The sequence below is a fragment of the Schistocerca piceifrons genome, chromosome 7 (genome assembly GCF_021461385.2).
Source record: "Schistocerca piceifrons isolate TAMUIC-IGC-003096 chromosome 7, iqSchPice1.1, whole genome shotgun sequence".
In the NCBI taxonomy this organism is placed as follows: domain Eukaryota; kingdom Metazoa; phylum Arthropoda; class Insecta; order Orthoptera; family Acrididae; genus Schistocerca; species Schistocerca piceifrons.
This window is the reverse complement of record NC_060144.1, coordinates 366,687,979-366,713,239: the sequence shown is the minus strand read 5'-3', so window position 1 is coordinate 366,713,239 and position 25,261 is coordinate 366,687,979. Positions and strand designations below refer to the sequence as shown.

Sequence of the window (25,261 nt, the reverse complement as noted above, 5' to 3'; positions counted from 1 at the left end):
CAGGCCCCATGGTATATTTAGTACTAAATAATCTTGTGATGCTGCATCCAAGGGGACTTGAAAATACACCATAAAAGGACAGTTTTGCTGCGTAAAGTGCCATGACATGATTTTTCTAAAGAGGGTCAGTAGAGGACAAGTCTCCTCTTTATATTGTTCATTTATTGTTACTTTAAAATCACCACAAAGTCTCAAGGCACCATTGGGTTTGCGTTCTTTTACCAGGTGGCCCATTGACTATATGGAATAGATTTTAACATGGTTTCATGAGTGAGTTTGTCCAGCTCTGTCTTGAGGGCTTCCTTTAGGACAAAGGACAACGAATGAGCTTTGGTAAAAAAAGAAAAGGACCCTTTCCTTATGTACGTCGATTGGCTTAATAAGGATACAAAGAGTGCAAGAGTAACTGCTCAAGGTGATTCCCAGTGGACACTTCTTAATACATTTCCTGGGCTGTATTCTGAGAAGTCATTTCGTCTGTAAATTGGTTACTCACTTGCATCACTAGGTGGGACGTATTTGTAAGTGAACTGCTAGAACATTCCTCATGCAAAACGTCTTCTTGACGTATTGTATCCCTCTTATCACTGGCACAGTTGTTCACAGAGTCATACAGACCGTTGATTAGGTGAGGACCCTGTCCAAAGTGGTGTGACATCCCACCCAGGTGGTACAAGAGGTGAGTACTGTGATATCTTCTTCCATTGGAAACAAGTCCTGGGCTGTGGAAACAAGTCCTGGGCTGTGCAAGCTGTTTTATGGGCTTAAGCTGTTTGTGTTACTTCTACGAGAGAAGAGTCCGATATCCTCAATGTGATACTTGGTTTATCTTATCACTTCTGATTCGAGTGTGAGCTGTCCCTGGGTAGAGTCTGTGTATCCCTGCCCATACAAACATGTGAAATTGCAATTCAGACTCAATCCTTGTGCTGTTCTTGTAGTGAAGAAAATATTCTAGACAGCTCAGGGTCCATGGGGTTTGTTAATGGGTGCATTTTCTGTATTTAGTGACACCATTTGGGATTTCCAGATAAGAACATTGCCTTTTGTCTTCCACAGTCAAAAATTTGACAGACTGAAAAATTGAACTGGATTCAGCAGCAATAAGCATACCACTCTTCAAATTGTTTATTAAATGGCGTGAAAGCCCTAAACATGATTGGCACAGGAGATTTTCCTGCTATATTCGCTAATGTTTGCAGTGCCTGTAATGTAACTGCCGTTAACTCCTGACAATCTTTTGCAGTTTGTGTTAGTATATGTTTTAAGTGTTCAGTGGTTGAAAACTCGCACTCTCACCTAAATACAAAAATGTTCAAGCCCTGATTTGCACGCATCACAGGTCCTGAGCTGTTGCTTATTTTGTAGAGGGTCATCTACACCTCCAACAACTGTGGTGTATTTGTGACAAGAGATGCATACAGGATGCTCCTCAGAAACAGTGCATGCTATATTAAGTCTGAATTTCAAAGCAAAGTCCAGTCCATTCTGTATCAAAAGTTCCACCTATAACAAATAGTCATAAACACGTTAGCCAACCAATAGTACATTTGTTGCACATTCCACAGATTGCATCACAACTGACTCAGACTGGCATATACACTGGATTCTGGCATGGTCTTACCAGAAGGCTCTGCTGATGACAAGCATCCTGTGGGTAATAGAGCCACAGGGGTCAATGGCAATGTTGCACCAAGTATTCAGCTTCCACAGTGACATTGGATGCCACCACTGTGGTGTGATGCCCACTACTCTTATTTGTGTAATCAATGCTGTCCTCCTACGTGATGAGCTACTCCAGAAAATTGTGCCATAAGGCATTAAAAGTTGTAATATGCAAAGAATGTATATATATTGGTTAATTTGTTTCAAAAACTTACAGTTATGTGTAGATCAAAAGTCGCTTAACATAGTTGTTTGTGAAGCTGATGTAAGTTTCAGCTTGTTAAAATTTCTACTATGATGTGTACACAAATAAATTTGGAGCATTCTAACCTATTCACTGACTCGTATTCATGTGCTACATAAATTTTTGGTGTCATTCTTTTATTGTACAGAAATTAATGTTGTGTGTTTTTACAAAATTAAGGGACTATCAGTTTGGGGAAAACCACTTCTTAACTCTTTGGAAAAGCACTTATGCTATTTATTCTGTAATTGTCTTACGTAACAGGATTAATTGTAACACTTATACTCTAATATCATCGGAAAAATGTAGCAACTGTGCTTGGATGCTTGGAAAGTCATTCATTTATTATGAATGCGAGTTGATTGAAAATTGAACACTGTGAGACTCTGTTTCTGGTTTCTGCACAGTCATTGCATCCCGTATAAGAAAAGATATATATCACTGCTTTTTACATTCTTCCTGGTAAACATGATTTGCATGTGACACTGCTAATTCCATAGAAATAAGACATTCTGAAATCTATATTCGTGCCATGTCTGTGACATGAAAACAGCCTCTCTCTCTCTCTCTCTCTCTCTCTCTCTCTCTCTCACACACACACACACACACACACACACACACACACACACACACACATGGTGCATATGTGTGTGTGTGTGTGTGTGTGTGTGTGTGTGTGTGTGTGTGTGTGTGTGTGAGTGAGAGAGAGAGAGAGAGAGAGAGAGAGAGAGAGAGAGAGAGAGGAAGGCCTGCACATGTGCATGTGTGTGTATGTGTGTGTGTGTGTGTGTGTGTGTGTGTGTGTGTCTGTGTGCATGCATGTACATGTGCATACATAATCAGTTTAATAATTGTTATTCCTTTGATTGTAGGTGCAGTGGGAACCAGACTTTGAACCCTATATAGTTGTTCGTAAAGATATACCTGAGTATGATACCAGGTTTGTGGGATTTGGATGGAACAAAGTATCCCACATAATGGAACTTGAAGCACAAGGATTTGAATTTGTAGTACTTCCAAATGCATTCATTGTTCATATGCCACATGCACCAAGCTTTGACATAGCTAAGTTCAGAAGTTCGTCTCAATACAGAAAGTGAGTACCACTATAAATTCATGAGACTTACAGTCCAAAAGTAATTGGAACACTCTAATTTTGTTATTGTATGTTTTATATTTTGTATACATTGTTAAAAGTGTGAACTTTAATCATAACTGTGTAGTGTGCAGGATTCTGGTATGCTCAAAATTTCTACTATTATTGAATGGCATTTCCTTCAGTAACCGGTACGCAAATGTTGCACTCAACCCGCAACAGAGAATACACTAAGCATTACATAGCTATATTAAAAAGTAATGTACGCACATCAAAAAATGCTTTGCATTACCTCGGTTCCGAGTGTTCCGGAACCTATACAGAAAATTGGAATAGAGATCAACATAAACATCATTTCTCCCTTTTTTATTGCTCATGAAAATCACACATTGCATGTTGTACCACCACACAGCAAGACCTTCAGAGATGGTGGTCCAGATTGCTGTACACACCGGTACCTCTAACACCCAGTAGCAAGTTCTCTTGCATTGATGCATGGCTGTATTCTTTGTAGCATATTATCCACAAGTTCATCAAGGCACTGTTGGTCCAGATTGTCCCACTCCTCAATGACAATTTGGCGTAGATTCCTCAGGGTGGTTGGTGGGTCACGTCGTCCATAAACAGCCCTTTTCAATCTATCCCAGGCCTGTTCGATAGGGTTCATGTCTGGAGAACATGCTGGCCACTCTAGACAATCGATGTCGTCATCCTGATGGAAGTCATTCACAAGATGTGCATGATGAGGCATGAATTGTCACCCATGAAGACGAATGGCCGATATGGTTGCACTATCGGTAGGAGGATGGCATTCACGTATCATACAGCTGTTATGGCACCTTCCATGACCACCAGCAGCGTATGTTGGGCCCACATAATGCCACCCCAAAACAGCGGGGAACCTCTCCACCTTGCTGCACTTGCTGGACAGTGTGTCTAAGACGTTCAGCTTGACCGGGTTGCCTCCAAACATGTCTCGGATGATTATCTGGTTGAAGGCATATGCGACACTCACCAGTGAAGAGAGTGTGATGCCAACTCTGAGCGGTCAATTCGGCATGTTGTCAGGCCCATCTGTACCACGCTGCACAGTGGCGTGGTTGCAAAGATGTATCTCGTCATATACGTTGGGAGTGAAGTTGCACATCATGTAGCCTAATGCGCACAGTTTGAGTCGTAACACGACATCCTGTGGCTGCACGAAAAGCATTATTCAACATGGTGGTGTGCTGTCAGGGTTCCTCTGAGCCATAATCCGTAGGTAGCGGTCATCAACTGCAGTAGTAGCTCTTGGACAGCCTGAGCGAGGCATGTCATCGACATTTCCTGTCTCTCTATATCTCCTCCATGTCCGAACAACATCGCTTTGATTCACTTGGAAACACCTGGACACCCATTGTTAAGAGCCCTTCCTGGCACAGAGTAACAATCCAGACACGATCGAACCACAGTATTGACTGTCTAGGCATGATTGAACTACAGACAACACAAGCCGTATACATCCTTCCTGGTGGAATGACTGGATGTGATTGGCTGTCAGGCCCTGTCCATCTAATAGGCACTGCTTGTGCATGGTTGTTTACATCTTTCGGTGGGTTTAGTGACATCTCTGAACAGTCAAAGGGACTGTGTCTGCTATGCAATATCGACAGTCAATGTCTGTCTGCAGGAGTTCTGGGAACTGGGGTGATGCAAAACTTTTTTTGATGTGTGTATTATTTCTCAGAGAACAGCCATACACAGCAGACACAAATATCAAACAAACTGACAACGTCAAATAGCTGAAACAAACTGACAACGTCAAATAGCTGAAACAAACTGACAACGTCAAATAGCTGAAACAAACTGACGACATCAAATAGTTGAAACAAACTGGCAACATCAAATAGCTGCTCTGTCTTCGGTGGAGACTACTAGGGACAAGTCATCTGGTTATTTATTTATTTATTCCTTCTTTAAGGCCAGCAGCATAATATGTGTCTCATAATGACATGATTATTAGATAGATATACTAAATAGCTGCGTATACTAAGTAATCTTTATTTAAGACTGACTGTTTTGACTGTATCACCATTTCCATGTACCTGCAACTACAATTTTGGTCAGTGTCATTCATATTAAAGTAGCTGTCTTGTACTTGTAATGGATCTGGGAGATGTTATTTTTTTTACCGTATTTGTCGATACCGAATTGTAAATGTTTTCTTATATTTTTTGTCAGAATTTATTATAATTTGTCTTATTATATGTTAATTTACTTCTGTTTTTGAGAGTGAAAGCATATTGATTACTATTAGAAAATGTATCGAAGAGTAGCAAAGAGACTGATTACAAGTGGAAGCTTGTGTGTTGTGTAAAATATCTTTGACGTTGGAGTCGTCTTTGACTATAGTCAGTTGGAAGTGAACTCTTGGTGTGTGTTGACGGAAGAACAATGTGAAGGTCGCCGTCATAAATAATTTTGAATTATGTTACTATTTTTTTTTGTATTAACTATAAAAAAGGAATTACATTTGAAGAAATGGTATTTGAAACATCAAAATGAGGCAAACACGTTGAACCACGTCTTTTCTGCAACCGACAAAGATGCATTGTGGAATCGTACTTAGACAACTGAAGCCAAGACTAATATCGCCTGGCAAACATCTAACGGAAAAGGTACTGTCACGAAATATGGCAAATTTAAGTAAATAAAAAATAGTGACCATATTTTCAGCTTGTGTCTTAGCCGGGATGCAGTATTTCATACTCATGTCTAGATTGATAAGATGTTCATATTATGTCATTTGTGGACTGTTTTGTAAATGTCACTGATTTAATAAGATTGTAAATGATGTCAAGATGTTGAAAATAAAATGTTAATTACGACGTGACAGCAGTTTGACAGTTCCACTCTTATGATGCTGTATGTTTACAAAGATTGTGCAGATGAACAGCAATATTATTTTATGAACTAAAATTTGTTATGAATGTATTTGGTTATTGCATATATTACTTTCGATGTATCCATTTTCATGTTCTAAAAGTTCAGTAGAGTTTTTAAGGTAATACTTGTGTCTAAATTAAGATCCCAAGCAAAGACACATAAACCAACAGTTCCAATTCAGCACATAATTAATTGCATAAATCGCCCATCATATTTGATAACCAAAAAACTAAACACACTAATAACAAAACTTTATACTTTCAACAAAAAGTACACAATGAAAAATTTGCATACTCTGGCAAGAGATATAAAAGACATACTGATACCATCTACTGGTAAATTTATTTCATTTGATCTCACTAATTTATACACCAGTGTGCCAGTACAGGAAACTATCCAAATAATAAAATATAATGTGTAACAATATAAAAACATCTATGGCTAGAACACTTGAAATTATAAATCTTTTGCAAATAGCATTAGCACAAAACTATTTTGAATTTAACAACAAAATTTATACCCAATCAGATGGAGTAGCCATGAGTAACAGTGTAGCAGGCACATTAGCCGATATTTTCCTAAATTCTCTGGAAGAGAAATTCTTTAACTCCGATTGGCCTACTCTCAATCAAATTGTGTACTACGAATATAATAGAGGGAAACATACCACGTTGGAAAAATATATATATAAAAAACAAAGATGCTGTAACTTACCAAACGAGAAAGTGCTGGTACGTTGATAGACATAATAAAAAACACACAAACACACACACAAATATTCAAGCTTTCATAACCCAAGGTTGCTTCATCGGGAAAGAGGGAAGGAGAAGGAAAGATGAAAGGATGTGGGTTTTAAGGGAGAGGGTAAGGTGTCATTCCAATCCCGGGAGCGGAAAGACTTACCTGAAGGGGGGAAAAAGGACACTTAAATGCGCGCGCACACACACACACACACACACACACACACACACACACACACACATATATATATATACTGACACAGGCAGACATATGTAAATGCAAAGAGGTTGAGCAGAGATGTCAGTCGAGGCGGAAGTACAGAGGCAAAGATGTTGTTGAATGACAGGTGAGGTACGAGGGGCGGCAACTTGAAATTAGCGGAGGTTGAGACCTGATGGGTAACGGGAAGAGAGAATATATTGAAGGTCAAGTTTCCATCTCCGGAGTTCTGATAGGTTGGTGTCAATGGGAAGTATCTAGATAACCCGGACGGTGTAACACTGTGCCAAGATGTGCTGGCCGTGCACCAAGGCATGTTTAGCCACAGGGTGATCCTCATTACCAACAAACACTGTCTGCCTGTGTCCGTTCATGCTAATTTCAAGTTGCTGCCCCTCGTACCTCACCTGTCATTCAACAACATCTTTGCCTCTGTACTTCCGCCTCGACTGACATCTCTGCCCAACCTCTTTGCATTTACGTATGTCTGCCTGTGTCTGTATATGTGTGGATGGATATGTGTGTGTGTGCGAGTGTGTAAGTGTCCTTTTTTCCCCTTCAGGTAAGTCTTTCCACTCCCGGCATTGGAATGACTCCTTACCCTCTCCCTTAAAACCCTCATCCTTTTGTCTTTCCCTCTCCTTCCCCCTTTCCCGAAAAAGCAACCTTGGGTTGCGAAAGCTTGAATGTTTGTGTGTGTGTTTATGTATTTTTTATTGTGTCTATCAACATACCAGCACTTTCTCGTTTGGTAAGTTACAGCATCTTTGTCTTTTATATAAATTGTGTACTATGTTAGATATGTAGATGATACCCTCATGTTGGTAGATGCCAGCCACACAGATATTGAAAATATCCACCAAAAGCTCAACCAACTGCACCCTGAAATTAAATTCACTATGGAAACTGAGAAAGACAAGACATCGAGACCTCACAATTGGCAAAAATAATAATTGCCACACATTTGATAGCTATAGGAAGAATACAACTTTTGACAATATAATAAATGGGTTATCTCATGTCAACTCAGTGCACCTCACAACCTGACCCTCTTGGATTTCTTTCAAATTTGATGCATTCAATGACCCAGATAAGAGATGGAAAAATACTAATTTGCAGATGTGTTTTACAACAGTGAAGAAAGTTACAGGTATGAAAAGTTTGGAATTTGTGCTAAATTTGCATGCATGTGTCACAACATAAATGACTGTAATTCTGGTTCTAATTCAGTTACAGCAATAAAAATTGTACCATTGGAAAGCTAACGAATACATCTTTACATTGATATGCCACATGGCAGGTTTCTGAGACTTTTCATACTAAAGGTCATTGATCTTGACTTTTGACCTTGAATATCTCAAAACACCCCATCTTTAATTTTTTTGAAAAAAAAATATTTAATTGCTCCAGAATTATGTATGATACATATCAAGATGGCACACCAAAGGCATCATGCACAAAAAATTATTTTGTCAACTTAAGTACACCATCAACATGCAGTAAGCAGCTATGTATCCAGTTTTTTCTATAACACCAGCCAGTAGCAGTTTCTTTTATTCAGACCAGTTCTTTAATATTTCTAGCTGTGAACATCCTTGAGAGACACTTTTATTTCAACCAATCAACATTAGCCTGTATTAGTGAACAGCCAATCAGAGAGATTTTTATTTCAACCAGTCAACATTAGCCTGTTTCAGTGAACAGCCAGTCAGAGAGACTCTTATTTCAACTAGTCACCATTAATCCACTGATCTCTATATATTTTGCAAATTTTGTTTTGCATGTTTTATGGCTGTGGCTTGTTTAACAAAGTGCAGTGTAAATGTGCCGTAAAGTAATAGTAAAAAATGGATTTCAAGCCAAAATTATATTGTTGCAATCCATTTAGGGAAGAAGGTCATGCAAGAGTGCAGAAGAATTTAAGGAATGTTCAAGAGTGGGTGACAAACAAATATCCTAATGTATTGTTAGGTGGAAAAATTTTTCAGTAAATGTAGAAAAAAAAATATTGCAAAACCCAGCAATCACTGCAGATCTTGCCCTCAGTTGTGCCAGGCACTTCCAGAGAAGATTTAAGTGAAGATGAAGTAGCATCAGATCTGGCACTCGATGCTTTAAATAGTAGCCTTTAGTATTTAAGTGAATCTCCTGCGAAGAAAAAGAGGCTTCAGGGTGAGAAAAGGAACCCAAAGCAAAAACTGAAAGAAATAGCCTCCATGTTGGAGCATATTTATGTGACACAACCGGAAAAAGAAGAGAGTGAAAATGAAGAAAGTGAAATTATCAGCCAGCTGAAAGATAAGTTTCACAATTCAGGCTGTATGTATGACAAAACACAAATTCTAACTGTACTTCCAAAGAGTTGGAGTATAAGGAAAACTAAGAAAGAATTTTCTGCTTCAGATTACACGGTACGGAGAGCAAATCAGTTAGTAGCAGAACATGGTACATTAATGACACCAAATCCAAAGCCAGGGAAGACATTGTGTGAGAAAACTGTTCATTGTGTGCTTGATTTTTACTGTGATCATGATGTGAGCCATATGATGCCAGGAAGAAAAGACTTTGTGAAAGAAAATAGAATTACAGTACATAAACAGAAGGAGCTAGTGTTGCACAACCTTAAGGAGCTGTATGCATATTTCAAAGATAAATACCTAGATATAAATATTGGAGTCTCCAAATTTTGTGAGTTGTGGCCAAAGCACTGTGTTCTTGCCAATGCCAGTGGAAACCATGCTGTTTACGTGTGTTTTTCAAGTTAATGATTGAAGGTTGTAAACTTAAAGCACGAACAAAGAGTGAAGAATACACATTACCATCATAAAAGCACTGTGTAGCATTTGTTATGTGTAATCCTACCAGCATGTTTCTTAGGTTCATGTCCCTATTGTCTAGGCTTGACAAGACTAACTGATTATCTGTATGGTCTGTTTGGTAAGAACTGCATTGACGAAATTGCATATAAGTGTTGGTTAACTGCAGGAAGGGTAGTTCTAGAGGAGGCAGGGTAGTTCTAGAGGGTATAACAAAGACAACAGATGATTTAATTAAGGTGCTTGCATCAAGGTTACAATACCTCGTACCGCCTTCATTTATCTCCCAGCAGCAGTCACATTTCTGTAGAATTACTAAAGAAGGTCTCAAAGTAAACGAGTTTCTTGTTCCTTGTGACTTTGCAGAAAATTACTTCCACTGGAATAATTCACAGGCTACAATTCACCCATTTATAGCTTACTACAGAGACTCAAGCGCTAATGAAATAAGACATGTATCATACGTGGCAATATCTGACTGCCATCAGCATGATACAGTGTGTGTTTATTCTTTCCAGACAAATTTCATCATTTTCTTAAAATGTCAGTTTTCAAATCCAAAGCACATTTATTGCCTTTCGGAAGGATATGCGGCCCAATACAAAACAGAAATAACTTTATGAATCTGTCCTGCCATTAAGAAGATTTTGATGTTACAGCAGAATGGCATTTTTCTGCTACAGCTCATGGTAAAGTACCTTGTGATGGTGTAGCAGGGACTGTAAAGGGATTAGTAAGACTTGTCAGCCTCAAGTGACCTTACGAAAATAATGTTTTGACATCATGACAGTTGTTTGAGTGGTGCAAGGAAAATATTCCTTCATGTATCTTCCATTATAAATTGGTTTCCCATCATGATGAAGATACGGCCAAGCTGAAACAACATTTCAAAAATACAATGACGATTCCAGCTACCGTGTAATACCTGTTAACAAAGGTTTAGTAAAGACAAAGACATATTGTGCTTCTTTAGTGAGTAGAGAAGAGTCAGTAATTGTTATGGTAAATGAAATACTGTTAACAAATATACATGGATTTGTTGCCTGTATGTATGACAGTCATTGGTGGGTTGCATATGTCTAACAAATATGTGAAGAAATATATGAAGTAAAGGGTAACTTCTTGCATCCACATGGACCATCTCCATCATTTGTGTTTCCTGCCAAACCAGACACTTGTGTCATCAGAAAATGTGACATTATCACAAGAGTTAGTCCAGTGACACAAACTGGAAGGACATACAATCTCCCTGCATCAGATCTGGTGAACATTAACAGTATAGCTGGAGAATTGTGAGGAGAGATTTAATAACTTTTCATTGCCTTTTCATTACAACTGTAATGTAAATAATTCATAATACCACTATAATAAAGTAAACCATATTTTTGTACAATATTACTTATGGATTGTACTTTATCATAATTTGTGTTTCATATATGTGTGCTACCATCTTAATTTTGGTAATGTATTGATGCCGACAAAATAATTTTTCGTACATGATGCCTTTGGTGTGCCATCTTGATATTTATCATATTTATAGTAACACACTGGAGCAATTAAATGTATTTAAAAAAATTGAAGATGGGATGTTTTGAGATATTCAAGGTCAAATGTCAAGATCAATGACCTTTAGTATGAAAATGCTCAGAAACTTGTCATGTAGCATATCAACATAAAGATCTATTTATTAGCTTTCCAATGGTACAATTTTCATTGTTGTAACTGAATTAGGATCAGAATTACAGTCATTCATGTTGTGACAGACGCATGTAAATTTCGCACTAATGCCAAACTTTACAGACCTATAACTTTCTTCACAGTTGTAACACACACTCGCAAATTGGTATTTTTCCACCTCTTATCTGGGTCATTGAATGCACCAAATTTGAAAGAAACCTGAGATGGTCAGGCTGAAAATGTTACTTTATTGTGTTGATTGACATGGAATGACCCAAATGCCAATTCCTGTCATCCAACGGCTCATAAACTAGCATTTTTCTATTCAGTGATTAATGGATTAAATACCCTACCATTAGAAAAGTGAGCAATTCAAAAAGAACTTAACACACTTCATTATATAGCCTATACAAATGATTTTTACCCCAACATAATCACATTTGTAATATATTACAAATGTAAAACACCAAAGCAGAACACGATACATGTGAGATATGCCTAACTTGAGAAACATCACCAACACAGAAAATAAGATACGTCCCAGCAGTCTATCTTGGTAGAATCTCCACAGAATTAATGCGCTTTTTAAAACCACAAATATTCAACTAGCCTTTTGAACCAATAACATCCTTTCAATAAAATTACGTTCTGCCACCACCAGAACATCGAAACTGATAACCCAGGCATATATAAAATCACATGTGACTGCTGTAATAGAGCTTTTACATTGGCCAAACTTCTTTCTACACTTGAAAAATCAGAATCACATTACTGATACAATTGGAAATGCACTATGGATTCTGCACATAATACAAAAAAGGTTTTACAATGAAAATTCTTGAGGAATTATAAATCTATATGTACATGAGAAAATAACAAAAAATGTTAACGAACATACAGACTTTAGACACAGGTACTACCTTAAAAATTTGATTGAACTCTTAGAATACAAAAATGAATGAATCGAAAGTAACATATGCAATAACCAAAGACAATCTTAACAAACTTTAGTTGATAAAAGAAAATCACTGTTCATCTTCACAATCTTTGTAAACATATAGCGTCATAAGAGTGGAACTGTCAAACTGCTGTCACATCATAATTAACATTTTATTTCCAACATCTTGACATCATTTACGATCTTATTAAAGCAGTGACATTTACAAAACAGTCCACTAACGATGTAATATGGATGTCTCATCAATCTACACGCAAGTACACGACAGCTGCTTTAATATGAATGACATTGGCACCCTTACCTGTTCTCACAAAAACTGTAATTGCAGGTACTTGGAAATGGCAGTAAAGCCGAAACAGTCAGTCTTAAATAAAGATTGCTTATTATAAGCAGCTATTTAGTATATCTAATAATCATGTCCAAAAAGAAAGATGATGAAACTTACCAAACAAAAGCGCTGGCAGGTCGATAGACACACAAACAAACACAAACATACACACAAAATTCTAGCTTTCGCAACCAATGGTTGCCTCGTCAGGAAAGAGGGAAGGAGAAGGAAAGACAAAAGGATATGGGTTTTAAGGGAGAGGGTAAGGAGTCATTCCAATCCCGGGAGCGGAAAGACTTACCTTAGGGGGAAAAAAGGACAGGTATACACTCGCACACACACACATATCCATCCACACATACACAGACACAAGCAGACATGTCTGCTGCAGAGATGTCTGCTTGTGTCTGTGTATGTGTGGATGGATATGTGTGTGTGTGCGAGTGTATACCTGTCCTTTTTTCCCCCTAAGGTAAGTCTTTCCGCTCCCGGGATTGGAATGACTCCTTACCCTCTCCCTTAAAACCCATATCCTTTTGTCTTTCCTTCTCCTTCCCTCTTTCCTGACGAGGCAACCATTGGTTGCGAAAGCTAGAATTTTGTGTGTATGTTTGTGTTTGTTTGTGTGTCTATCGACCTGCCAGCGCTTTTGTTTGGTAAGTTTCATCATCTTTCTTTTTAGACATATTTTTCCCACGTGGAATGTTTCCCTCTATTATATTCATATCATTAATAATCATGTCCCTATCATGTGGTTATTCTAAAGAGAAGCCAAATCATTCCGTCAGGAAGTACTAACAAATTGTCTGCTTGTGACTTGCTGCATAATATGAGAAGTGGCTTGGTCTATGAGTAGGTTCTTGGGGTTGGGAAGGTGATCTCTGAGATACACTTGGACTTCTCTGTGTTCGAAGAGATTAGCAGCAGCAGGGTGACATGCATTAGAGCAGGGACTGAGTTGATTTTGGCAGGGTGGGAGCATCATAATGTCTTGGATGGTTGGTGCAAGCTCTGGCAGATATTTATTTATACATGTGCAGCATGACTGCTTGTAATTTCTGGTTGGTCCTGATGGTGGAGGTGACTTTAAGAGAGTTCCATTGGGGAATTCCATGGAGATAACACACAATACAGATACATATCGTGAAAAATATATTTTGCAATGTTTTTTCAGTGGTGTATAAATCACTGAAGTAAATGTGTAAAATCAAAAAATTGAGTAAAGTTCCACCATTGCAAAGAGTATGTTTCAGGGCTCAAAATATTATTCGAAAATTACATGGACCTATAGGTTCGGCAGAGCAGCAAGAATGCTTTTGGAATGCTGGAATTGCTTCAAAGATGACTACTTTTGTCCATTATAGTTCTGTATACAAATGAGTGTATTGAGAGTCAGAGCTTCATTTCAGCATAAGGAACACAGAAAAGTTTTGGCTCATAGTGAGCTTAAAAGATTTCAAATTCACCATCCAATGCCTTAGATGTGGCAATCATGTGACTTCTGATGATAGGAGACAATTAGGAAAGATAGCGGCAGCTCGGTAAAATTTTTCTGTCTTTATGCAGAACTGTTACAAGTACTATGGTCTCAGAAAAAATGTTACAGGAGACGATAAAATGGTATTTCACTGAAGCTGCCATTTTAGCCAATATAAAACCAGCAAACCAAGTAAATGTGGCATCAAGATATAGGCTCGCATGCCTTCCCAGGTGTTTCACCTGTGTGATTTGGAAATATAGAATTGGTTGCCATGCCAGTTAACCTTTGAATGTTGTTTGTGACTCTATGAACTGTTTGTTAGCAAGTTTTAAACTTAATGACAGACAACTGGTTCACCAATATTGAAAGTTTTACATTCCTCTAGAATTCAGGTGTGTAAAATGCAGAGTCAGACTGTGGTTCAGTATCACATCAAACTATAGGTCCCTCTATAACCGATTGGGTAAATCAGTTAAAAGGTCGGAGGAAGGCAATGGCATGCCATCTCCAACAGCACCATGTATAGTAAAGCACTGTAGTGTTCAGTCCAGCCTGCAGATTGATGACAGCTTTTTTTGTAAAGGAAGGGCTGTCCACCATCCACTTTTTGGCTTTAAGAAAGGCTGTGCTCGTTTCTGTTGTTCTTAAGAAGGGAAGTGTGTGATCCTGGCATCAAGTTGCACGAGAATAATTCAATAGATGCTGATACAGTACACGAACAGAAGCGGACAGAAACCACCCATTGTAACATTACACATTCGCAGCAAAGGTGGAGGTGACTTTATGGATAAGATAACCACTTCATAAAATGTTGCAAGAAATTTGTGCTGTTGACCCATGATTACATTTTATTGCAATGATTAATATGAGTAGAATCATTGAAGAAGTGCCCATTGGATACTGGCATCCAGCCATTTACTGGTGAACTGTTTTGTCATTGCAAAAGTAATTTATTTTGGCAACAAAGCAAATTTTGTTAGAAGAAAAGCATTCCGTAAATAACTATGTCATTGTTAGTTTTGCCTCATTCGGTTTGAAGAAGTTTGGACACTTCCGAAATTGATATACATCTTGATCAAGGGCTAAAAAATTTTATATTAATGTGTGAAGAAGAAACAGAAGATGAAAGCGTGAAGAAAAAATTAATTAGTGTCAAGAGGAAAAGGTGTAATACCTGCATGCTAAAGAAAAGACTGATGAAATAGTGTAATGTGCCAAAAGCCAGTCAGTTTGATGCACATTGAAACTTTTTGATCTGACTGCAGAAAAATTCATTATTTGTTACTGAAGTCCAACACTGAAGACGAGACAACTGAATTATCACTGTGTGGGAGTCGCCAGAAGAATATCTGTGAATGTACAATGAAACGCAGCATTACTCTGTGGCGACAAGTGCGTGGACAGTTTGCATTACGCTTAGATTTTTATTAGTATTGACTTAAATTTTTCAGTTTTTTTGTATTTGAGCTTTAGGTAATAAAAAGTTATTGCCTGACTACTACATTGTATTTCTTTAGCAGAAGGAGATAAGCTGTACTTGGCTAAAGTGGTGACCCTGTATATTGATTTCTGTTTTAGATGAGCAAACGCAGCACTGTTCAGTATTGTCTATCACAGAGTCGGTGCATCCGCATGACACACAGAGTGCTACGGATCGCCGTGACTCTTTGTTGTAGCACATGAAAGATTTCTGAACCGACATTGAAAACTGGGAAAATGCTGTGTTGAACTTTTCTTCTGCATCAAGGGACATCGATTTGGTGGATAACACTAACAATATGAAGATACGTCCGCCAAAGTTCATTCCTGATGAACTGGAAGTATGGCTTGCAATGTTTGATCTGACTTTCTAGCACCATGGCATTGTAACCGAAGATACCAAATTTATGAGCACTGTTAGTGCACTAGCAATAAAACAGCAACCCGCCCACCACACAGAAGTATATGCATTTTAAACAGTTACTCCTTGAGCGTCTATGTCGACCAGTGGAACAACGTATCCAACAAGCACTACATGGTGAAAAGAGAGGAGATAAGTCACCTTTGGAATTTTGGCGGCACGTGTGAAGCTTAGTTGACAACACCGAATATTTGGCGACACCAAGTTGCCAGATATGATACTGCAACATGTATGGCACGTACAGTTGCCAGAGGCAGTTAGAACAGCTGTGATGCTTTCTGACGCACGCGATATTTTATTGTTGCTCTCATTGGCCGTCAGGGTCTAAACCTCATTAGATGCAGGGCATATGTCATCTGTGATGTTCGAATGCAGCAGTACAGATGTTCAGGAAGCTACAGCTATACAGTGATGCCAACAAACGGACGTTACTCAACAACTGGACGAGCTACGAAATCTCATTGATGACTTGCGGCGACAGATATCGACGTTGCTGGGAGGCAAAGCAGCCACATACAAGAAGAGCAAGGAAGATGGCAACCTGTCTAAGGAAAGTATCTGCTGGTACTATTGTTGCTTCAGAAACAAGATGACGCGGTGCACTTAGCCATGCAGGCACCCAAATGGTGACAGCAATCAGCGATAGGTGCCGCCGGTTGCAAATTCTAGCACCAGCACAGCACCTACCACTGAAAGGTGAGAGCATTGACAGGAAACTACTGGTGAGTAACCTTTCTTCTTTACCCTCACTGTCCCACCGACTTTTTGTCACAGATGCTAAATCCAGCTGCGTTTATCTAATCGACTCAGTCTCAAATGTCAGTGCATTGCCTGTTAGTAGTTGCACTGTGAAGCTTCCTCCATCTCAATCAAAGCTCACAGTAGCAAACCAGACTTCAATAATGACTTATGGAAAATGCCAGATAGACATAGACTTCGGTTTCCAAGATTGTTTACCATGGATGTTCGTGATTGCTGACGTATCAAAGGCAATATGGGGTCAGGATTTCTAGTTTCATTATGCAGTTGAAGTAGATATTGGTTCGTTGAGCATCCGCTGGGATAAGCAGAGCATTGAAGGCATCCTTGGACGAGGTTCTCTGACTACCTTTGATGACAGACAGGGAGTCACGCCACATGTAGCAAACTGTGAATCTGTGCAGTGTGCGCAGTCAGTTAAGCACAACATGGTCCATCACATCATGACTACACCCGGTCAACTAGTGTCTCAGCGCCTGCACTGATTAATACCTCCTGATCATTTCGCCACAGCGAAGGCAGAATTCAAAGAACTCTTGCCCTTGGGAGTCGTCCATGGATCTGACAGCTCGCAGTCATCACCACTTCATCTAATAGTGAAGGAAGGCGGGACCTGGAGATCATGTGGAGACTGCTGAGCACTTGATACCCATACTATTCCTGATCGCTATCAAATACCAGATATTAGTGTCATTGATTCCCAGAAAGCATATCACCAGATACCGGTAACACTTGCTGATATACCAAAGACGGCTGTCCTGACAGCATTTGGCTCATTCGAATATCTCCATGTGCCATTTGATTTGAAAAATGCGGCACAAACTTGGCAGCGGTGTGTTGACGAAGTACTAAGAGGTTTAGCGTGCTGCTTCACAAACCTCGATGATAACCTGGTCTTTTCGGCATCCAAGAAATTGCCCGAACTGTATCTAAAGACTGTTTACCATTGCATTGATGCATACGGCATTTCAGTTAATGAATCAAAGTGTTATTTCAACGACATCAGGTACCATTCTTGGAATACTCAGTGACAGCAGCAGCCATCATCAGCCCACTGCGAGATAAACTTGTCATTATTGAAGAGATGGCTCACCCCATCGTTTATCACCAACTACGCTGGTTCCTTGGAGCAGTTAATTTCCAAGAACAACATCTGCATAATGTGGCAGCCATCTAGGCAACTTCGACGTCAGCACTAGCCAGCAAGTACGCAGTAGACAAGCGATCTTTGTAGTGGACACCAGATATGTTGATAGCTTTTGAAAAGACCGAGGCGTGTATACATCAGGCAATCATGTTTGCACGCCCGGTTCCTCAGGTGCAACAGGCAGTTGTTGTGGATGATAGCCAGCAAGCCATTGGCGCTGCTCTACACCAGCATGTCGAAGGCCACTGGCAGGCCCTGGTCTTCTTCTCCCGTAAGCTTACATCATGACAAGTTAAATGGAGCACTTACGACAGGGAATTGCAGGCAATTTATGAAGCTGTCAGACATTTCCGGCCACAAGTGGAAGCCAGGGCGTTCATGGTTTTCACAGACCACAAGCTGATTACTTTCGTCTTCAGTAGGAACAAGGATGTCTGCTCACTGTGACAATTTAGACAACTTGTGCACAAAGTGGTAGGAGACTTCCCACTTATGATGCGACATTTCACACGTGCACCCGGACATCGTGGGACCTCTGTGCCATCGGAAGGATATTGCTACCTCCTCACTGCAGTAGACCGCTTCACCAGATGGGCAGAGGCGGTTTCATTATTGGACATTTCCGCGGAAACGGTGGCACGGGTATTTCTTTCATCATGGTTCGCATATTTCGCCTGCCCTTTACATGTCACCACAGACTAGGAGCGGCAGTTCATATCAATGCTGTTCTCAGAATTGGGCAACCTCTGCAGTTTCCACCATCATCGTACCACGACTTACCAACCAACAAGCAATGTAATGGTGGAACACTGGCATAGAACGTTAAAAACTGCTTTAATGTGTCGCCTGCAGTTTTGGTTGTAGCTTTGTCACTGGTTTCGTTGGGTGTTTATACAGCATTAAAAGCAGATTTAGGAGCATCCACAGCAGAATTGGTTTATGGTGAACCCTTAAGACTGCCCGCAGAATTCTTCACCCATCAAACCGGTGATCGACAGACTGAATTGCCTTATGTACTGCAAATGGTGTGTGAGCATATGGCCAGACTTTTCCTATCCACTGTCCGGAGACAACTACATTCCTGAAGCTCCAATCTACTGGTGGGGAGGTGGGGGGGATTGTGTGGGAGCCACCAGAAGAAGAACATCTGTGAATGCACAGTGAAATGCAGCATTATTCTGTTGCAATGAGCACAGGGGCAATTTGCTTTACTCTTTGAATTTTATTAGTATTTTTGTATTGACTTAGATTTTTTGGTGTTCGAGCTCTATGAAATAAAAAGTTATTGCCTGACTACTACGTTGTATCTCTTTAGCAGATGGAGATAAGCTGTATTTGGATAAAACTGTTTCTGTTGTTGGTGCACTTTTATGTCATCTTTGTATTTCTGTTAAGATATTTGGCATTTATAATGTGCTTAATTAGTGAAATTTTATAAGAAAGAAAGTGAATAAGCAATGTGATTAATTTCATACGTCATACCTGCTCTCATTACCGAGAATACTATACATGACAGAAAGTTAATATTCTTTGAATTTAACAGTATGTTCATGTACTGAAGAAAGACAATGAATGATGCAGTTTTCTTTTTGTATTTGTAACCCTGGTGTTGTGTTGCGTAGTTGGAGAACTAAACTTAGTGAGAATAATTCAATAAATGATTTTTTGAACATTGCTTGTAGCTGCATTGACTGTTTCTTTTACCGTAGGAACCACTAACTCCCATAGGTAGGCTCCATCTCCACATGACACTCTGGTTGATTGGCAGTTGGCGTATCAGTGGCAGTTGCAGGGCCAGTGAGAACACTTTTCCACAAAAGTGACATATAATTTGTTGTTGTGCCTCTGACCCCCCCCCCCCCCCCACTTCCATTACTCCACACAAGTGATGTGTCATTTGGCACAGCCCCCTTCATTCCTCTGTCATACATTAGTTGCCATTATTTTAAAGGTAAATTAAAATGTAATGGCCATGGAGATTTTTTGTTTTCATTATTAATTTTGATACACCATGTGTACAAATTCTGCACTAGGGGACCTCTGGGTCCCCTGTCAGCCTGGCACTCCTCTCAGCTCGGTGCCTCAAGCAGCTGCTTATGTTGTGTCGTGTGTCCTGATCGAGCATACATTTTATTCCCTTTGTTGTTATGAGTTTTTTTCCGTTCTCTATGATATACATGAAGGATCAAAGAAAGAATTCTTTTTTTTTCTTTTCTCTCTCTCTCTCTCTCTCTCTCTCTCTCTCTCTCTCTCTCTCTGTGTGTGTGTGTGTGTGTGTGTGTGTGTGTGTGTGTGTGTGTGTGTGTGTGTGTGTGTGTGTGCGTGCGTGCGTGCGTGCGTGTGTTTGTGCATGCATGTGTAGAACAAGGAGACTACACGGTAATCAAATTTTTGTAATTTTTTATGTATCTATGGCTATGGTACGTGAAGTTCAGAATTCAAATATCAATTTCCAAAGCAGTTCTATGCAACTCTAAAAATTCTTGAGAAAATTGACTTTGAAGTTTTTTGAGCATTTTTAATAGATGAAAGTTAGGAAAATATCTGGATGGGCCACATGGCTCTGCAATAGAATGATTGCCTGCCACGTGGGTGGGCTGGGCTCGATTCCTGGCCAATGCAACTTTTCAAACAAAGGTGCACATTCTAAAAGCATTTCAGGAATTATAAAATACATAAAGATGAAGAAAATTGATAATGGTTGATACTCTTGTTTCTGTCATTATTTTCTTCATTCTTTTTCTCATTTAATTAAAATATCTACATAATTTAAATCACTCATCAAATCCTTAGGCCCATCCCAGAAGCTCTCTCCGGAGTACATCTCTCTGCTCACCCCTACCACTCTCCACACTACAGCCTTCTACATGCTTCCTGAAGTCCATAAACCCAACTACCCATGACGCCCCATTGTGATCAGTGCCCCCACTGAGAGAATCTCTGCTCTCTTAGACCAACACCTTCAAACTATTACCCGGAACCTACCCCCCTATATAAAAGGTACCAACCATTTCCTCCACCAGTTCTGCACAACACCTTCAAACTATTGCCCGGAACCTACACCCCCCCCCCCCCCCCTATATAAAAGGTACCAACCATTTCCTCCACCAGTTCTGCACAGTTCTTGTCTCTTTACCACACTGTGCCCTGCTCGCCGGCCGAAGTGGCCGTGCGGTTAAAGGCGCTGCAGTCTGGAACCGCAAGACCGCTATGGTCGCAGGTTCGAATCCTGCCTCGGGCATGGATGTTTGTGATGTCCTTAGGTTAGTTAGGTTTAACTAGTTCTAAGTTCTAGGGGACTAATGACCTCAGCAGTTGAGTCCCATAGTGCTCAGAGCCATTTGAACCACACTGTGCCCTGCTCATCACTATTGATACCACCTCCCTTTACATTAACATCCCTAATGCCCATAGCCTTACTGCTATTGAACACTATCTTTCTCATTGCCCAACAGATTCCAGACTGAGAACCTCCTTCCTAGTCGCCATGACCAACTATATCCTAACCCACAATTACTTCTCCTTTGAAGGCGTTACCTACAAACAAATCCAGGATATGGCTTTTGGCACCTGCATGGAACCATCCTATGCCAACCTATTCATGGGCTATCTAGAAGTATCCTTCCTAAACACCCAGAATCCTAAATGCCTCACCTGGTTCAGGTTCACTGATGACATATTTGCAATCCAGGATGAGGGTGAGGACACCCTGTCCACATTTCTCCAGAACCTCAACTTCTTTTCCCCCATTTGCTTCATCTGGTGCTACCAACCCAACAATCCACTGTCCTAGATGTTGACCTCCACCTCAAAGATGGCTACATCAATACCTCCATCCACATCAAACCTAACCACCAGCAATACCTCGACTTCAACAGCTGCCACCCATTCCATACCAAGAAGTCCCTTCCATACAGCCTAGCCGCCAGTGGTCGTCACATCTGCAGTGACAATCTGTTGCTCTCGAAATATACTGAGGGGTCTCACTGAAGCCTTCACAGACTGTAGTTATCCTCCCAACCCTCTACAAAAAATGTATTTTCCATGCCTTAATGTTCCAGTCTCCCACCACCTCCCAAACTCCCACTGTCCAGCCACAGAGGAGCAGTCTCCTCATAACTCAGTACTACACAAGACTAGAGCAACTGAATTACATTCTCCGCCAGGATTTTGACTACCTCTCGTCATGCCCTGAAGTGAGAAATGGCCTGCCCACTATCCTTCCCACCCCTCCCACAGTGGTATTTCACTGTCCACCAAACCAACACAATATACTAGTCCATCCCTACACAACACCTGCTCCCAACCCCTTACCTCATGACTCACACCCCTGTAATAGATCTAGATGCAAGACCTGTCCCATACATCCTCCTACCACCACCACCACCACCACCAACAACAACAACAACCCTACTCCAGTCCCATCACAAACTTCAACTATACCATCAAAAGGTCTTTGAAACCAGTCAATGATCCACAAGTTAAGCTGCAACCACTGTTCTGTATTCTATGTGGGCATGACAACCAACAACCTGTCTGTCCACTTGAATGGCCACTGACACACTGTGGCCAATAAAAAAGTGGACCACCCTGCTGGTGAACATGCTGCCAAGCATGACATCCTTCATTTCAATGACTGCTTCAAAGCCTGTGCCTTATGAATCCTTCCCACCAACACTAGAATTTCTGAATTGTGCAAGTGGGAGCTTTCCCTCCCCACCTCTCGTTTTCCTTTCGTCTAACCTGCAGCACTTCACTATCCCTCCCCCTCTCCCCACAGTCTTCTCCTTACCCCCACCCAGTTGCCAATCCTATCATGCACTGGTGCTGTTGCTCGCAGTGTGGCGTGAGTTGCCTGAGACTACAGTCATGTATGTGTGAGTTGTGTTTGCGTGCGCCTGTGTGTGTGTGTGTGTGTGTGTGTGTGTGTGTGTTTAGATTAGATTAGATTTACTTTCATTCCAATTGATCCGTAGTGAGGAGGTCCTCCTGGATGTGGAACATGTCAGAAAAACAACAATACATGACAAATATTTACAACTAAAACAAATAAGCTAATGTACCATTCCACAGGTCCCAAGTGGAATGATCGTCATTTTTAATGAACACTAAGAGTCATTTTACAAATACTAATGCACTGAATTTAAAATAAAAAACGTTTTTTATTTATTTATAAGGTAATAAACATGTAATACAACTACTGTAATACTTATTTACAATGAACACATTACTGCACTGAAATGGTGCAGAAGTTAGATTATACTTACACACACACACACACACACACACACACACACACACACACACACAAATTTTCAGTGAACACATTACTGCACTGAAATTGTGCAGAAGTTATGTTGTACTTATATACAAATCAGTTGGTTTTACTAAGAAATTCATCAACGGAGTAGAAGGAGTTGGCCACCAATAAATCCTTTAGGCTTCTCTTAAACTGAATTTCATTGGTTGTTAAGCTTTTTATGGCTGCTGGCAAGTTATTGAAAATGTGTGTTCCTGAATAATGCACACCTTTTTGTACAAGACTAAGTGACTTTAAATTCTTGTGAAGATTATTCTTATTTCTAGTATTGATTCCATGAATTGAGCTGTTGGTTTGAAAAAGTGATATATTTTTAATGACAAATTTCATTAAGGAATAAATATACTGGGAAGCTGTAGTTAGTATCCCTAGTTCCCTAAACAGGCTTCTGCAGGATGTTCTTAAGTTCACACCACATATAATTCTTACTGCACGTTTTTGTGCCCGGAAAACTTTAGCTTGGCTTGATGAATTACCCCAAAAAATAATCCCATATGACATTATGGAATGAAAGTAAGCATAGTATGCCAGCTTTTTCATTTTTATATCCCCTACGTCTGACAAAATTCGCATTGCAAACAGAGATTTGTTAAGACGCTTCAGCAGTTCTGTGGTGTGCTCCTCCCAATTGAATTTATTATCAAGCTGTAATCCCAAGAATTTAACACTGTCCACTTCTTCTATCTTCTTGTCATCATATGTTAGACATATACTCTTGGGACACCCCTTACAAGTTCTGAACTGCATGTAGTGTGTTTTTTCAAAGTTTAGTGACAAAGAATTGGCTAGGAACCAGTGATTAATGTCCACAAATATTTTATTGGCTGATCTTTCTAAGACTACACTTGATTTGCTATTTATTGCAATGTTTGTATCATCGGCAAACAAAACAAACTTGGCATCTGGTAATGTTACTGATGAAAGGTCATTGATATACACAAGAAAAAGTAAGGGCCCCAAAATGGAACCTTGTGGGACCCCACATGTAATTAATTCCCAGTTGGATGATGCCTGATAGACATGTATCAAGCTCTTTCCTAATAACACCCTTTGTTTCCTGCCAGAGATATAAGATTTGAACCATTTTGCAGCATTTCCTGTTACACTATAATATTCTAGTTTACTTAAAAGGATATTGTGATTTACACAGTCAAATGCCTTTGATAGATCACAAAATATACCAGTTGCCTGCAATTTTTTGTCTAACGAATTAAGCACATTTTCACTGTAAGTGAAGATAGCCTTCTCAATATCAGAACCTTTTAGAAATCCAAACTGTGACTTTGACAGTATGTTATTTGAGATAAGATGGTTATAAAGACGACGGTACATTACTTTTTCGAAAATTTTTGAGAATGCTGGTAACAGTGAAATTGGACGGAAATTTGATGCTATTTCTTTATCTCCCTTCTTAAACAGTGGCTTAACTTCAGCATATTTCAGCCATTCAGGAAATATTCCACTGATAAACGACTGGTTACACAGATAGCTTAATATGTTACTTAGCTCAGAATCACATTCTTTAATTAACTTTGTTGATATTTCATCATACCCACTAGATGTTTTTGATTTTAAAGATTTTATGATGGACATTTTTTCTGTTGGGGTAGTGAGGGTCAAATTCATATTATGGAAATTACTTGAAATGTCTGGTCTAAGGTAATCCATAGCAGCATCTACCGAACCTGACAACCCCATCTTTTCAGTAACAGTTATAAAATGTTTGTTAAAAAGTTCTGCCACACTATACACATCTGTCACCAATGTATCATTTACTCTTAATGCTATTTGTTCCTCTTCATGCCTGGTCCTACCGGTCTCCTCCTTCACTATATCCCATATTGTCTTTATTTTGTTATCTGATATGACTATCTTTTCCTTGTAATATATTTGCTTTGACATCCATATTACAGTCTTTAATATTTTGCAGTATTTCTTATAATGTGCTATAGCATCAACATTGGAAATGTTTCGGATTGACAGATA

The 25,261-nt window shown here is 39.7% G+C and overlaps 1 protein-coding gene across 3 annotated transcripts in view; it reads left to right on the top strand.

The window, feature by feature from the left end:
* The window catches only part of LOC124804821 (xylosyl- and glucuronyltransferase LARGE2s-like), a 170,100-nt gene that overhangs the window by 123,943 nt on the left and 20,896 nt on the right, over positions 1-25,261 (top strand). For 2 of the 3 annotated variants that reach the window (XM_047265161.1, XM_047265162.1), the window contains one exon: positions 2,782-3,005. In XM_047265161.1, coding sequence (XP_047121117.1) covers positions 2,782-3,005 — 224 coding nt within the window. Of the gene's footprint in view, positions 1-2,781; positions 3,010-25,261 lie in introns of those variants that run through there. The other variant, XM_047265163.1, reaches the window with a different exon arrangement.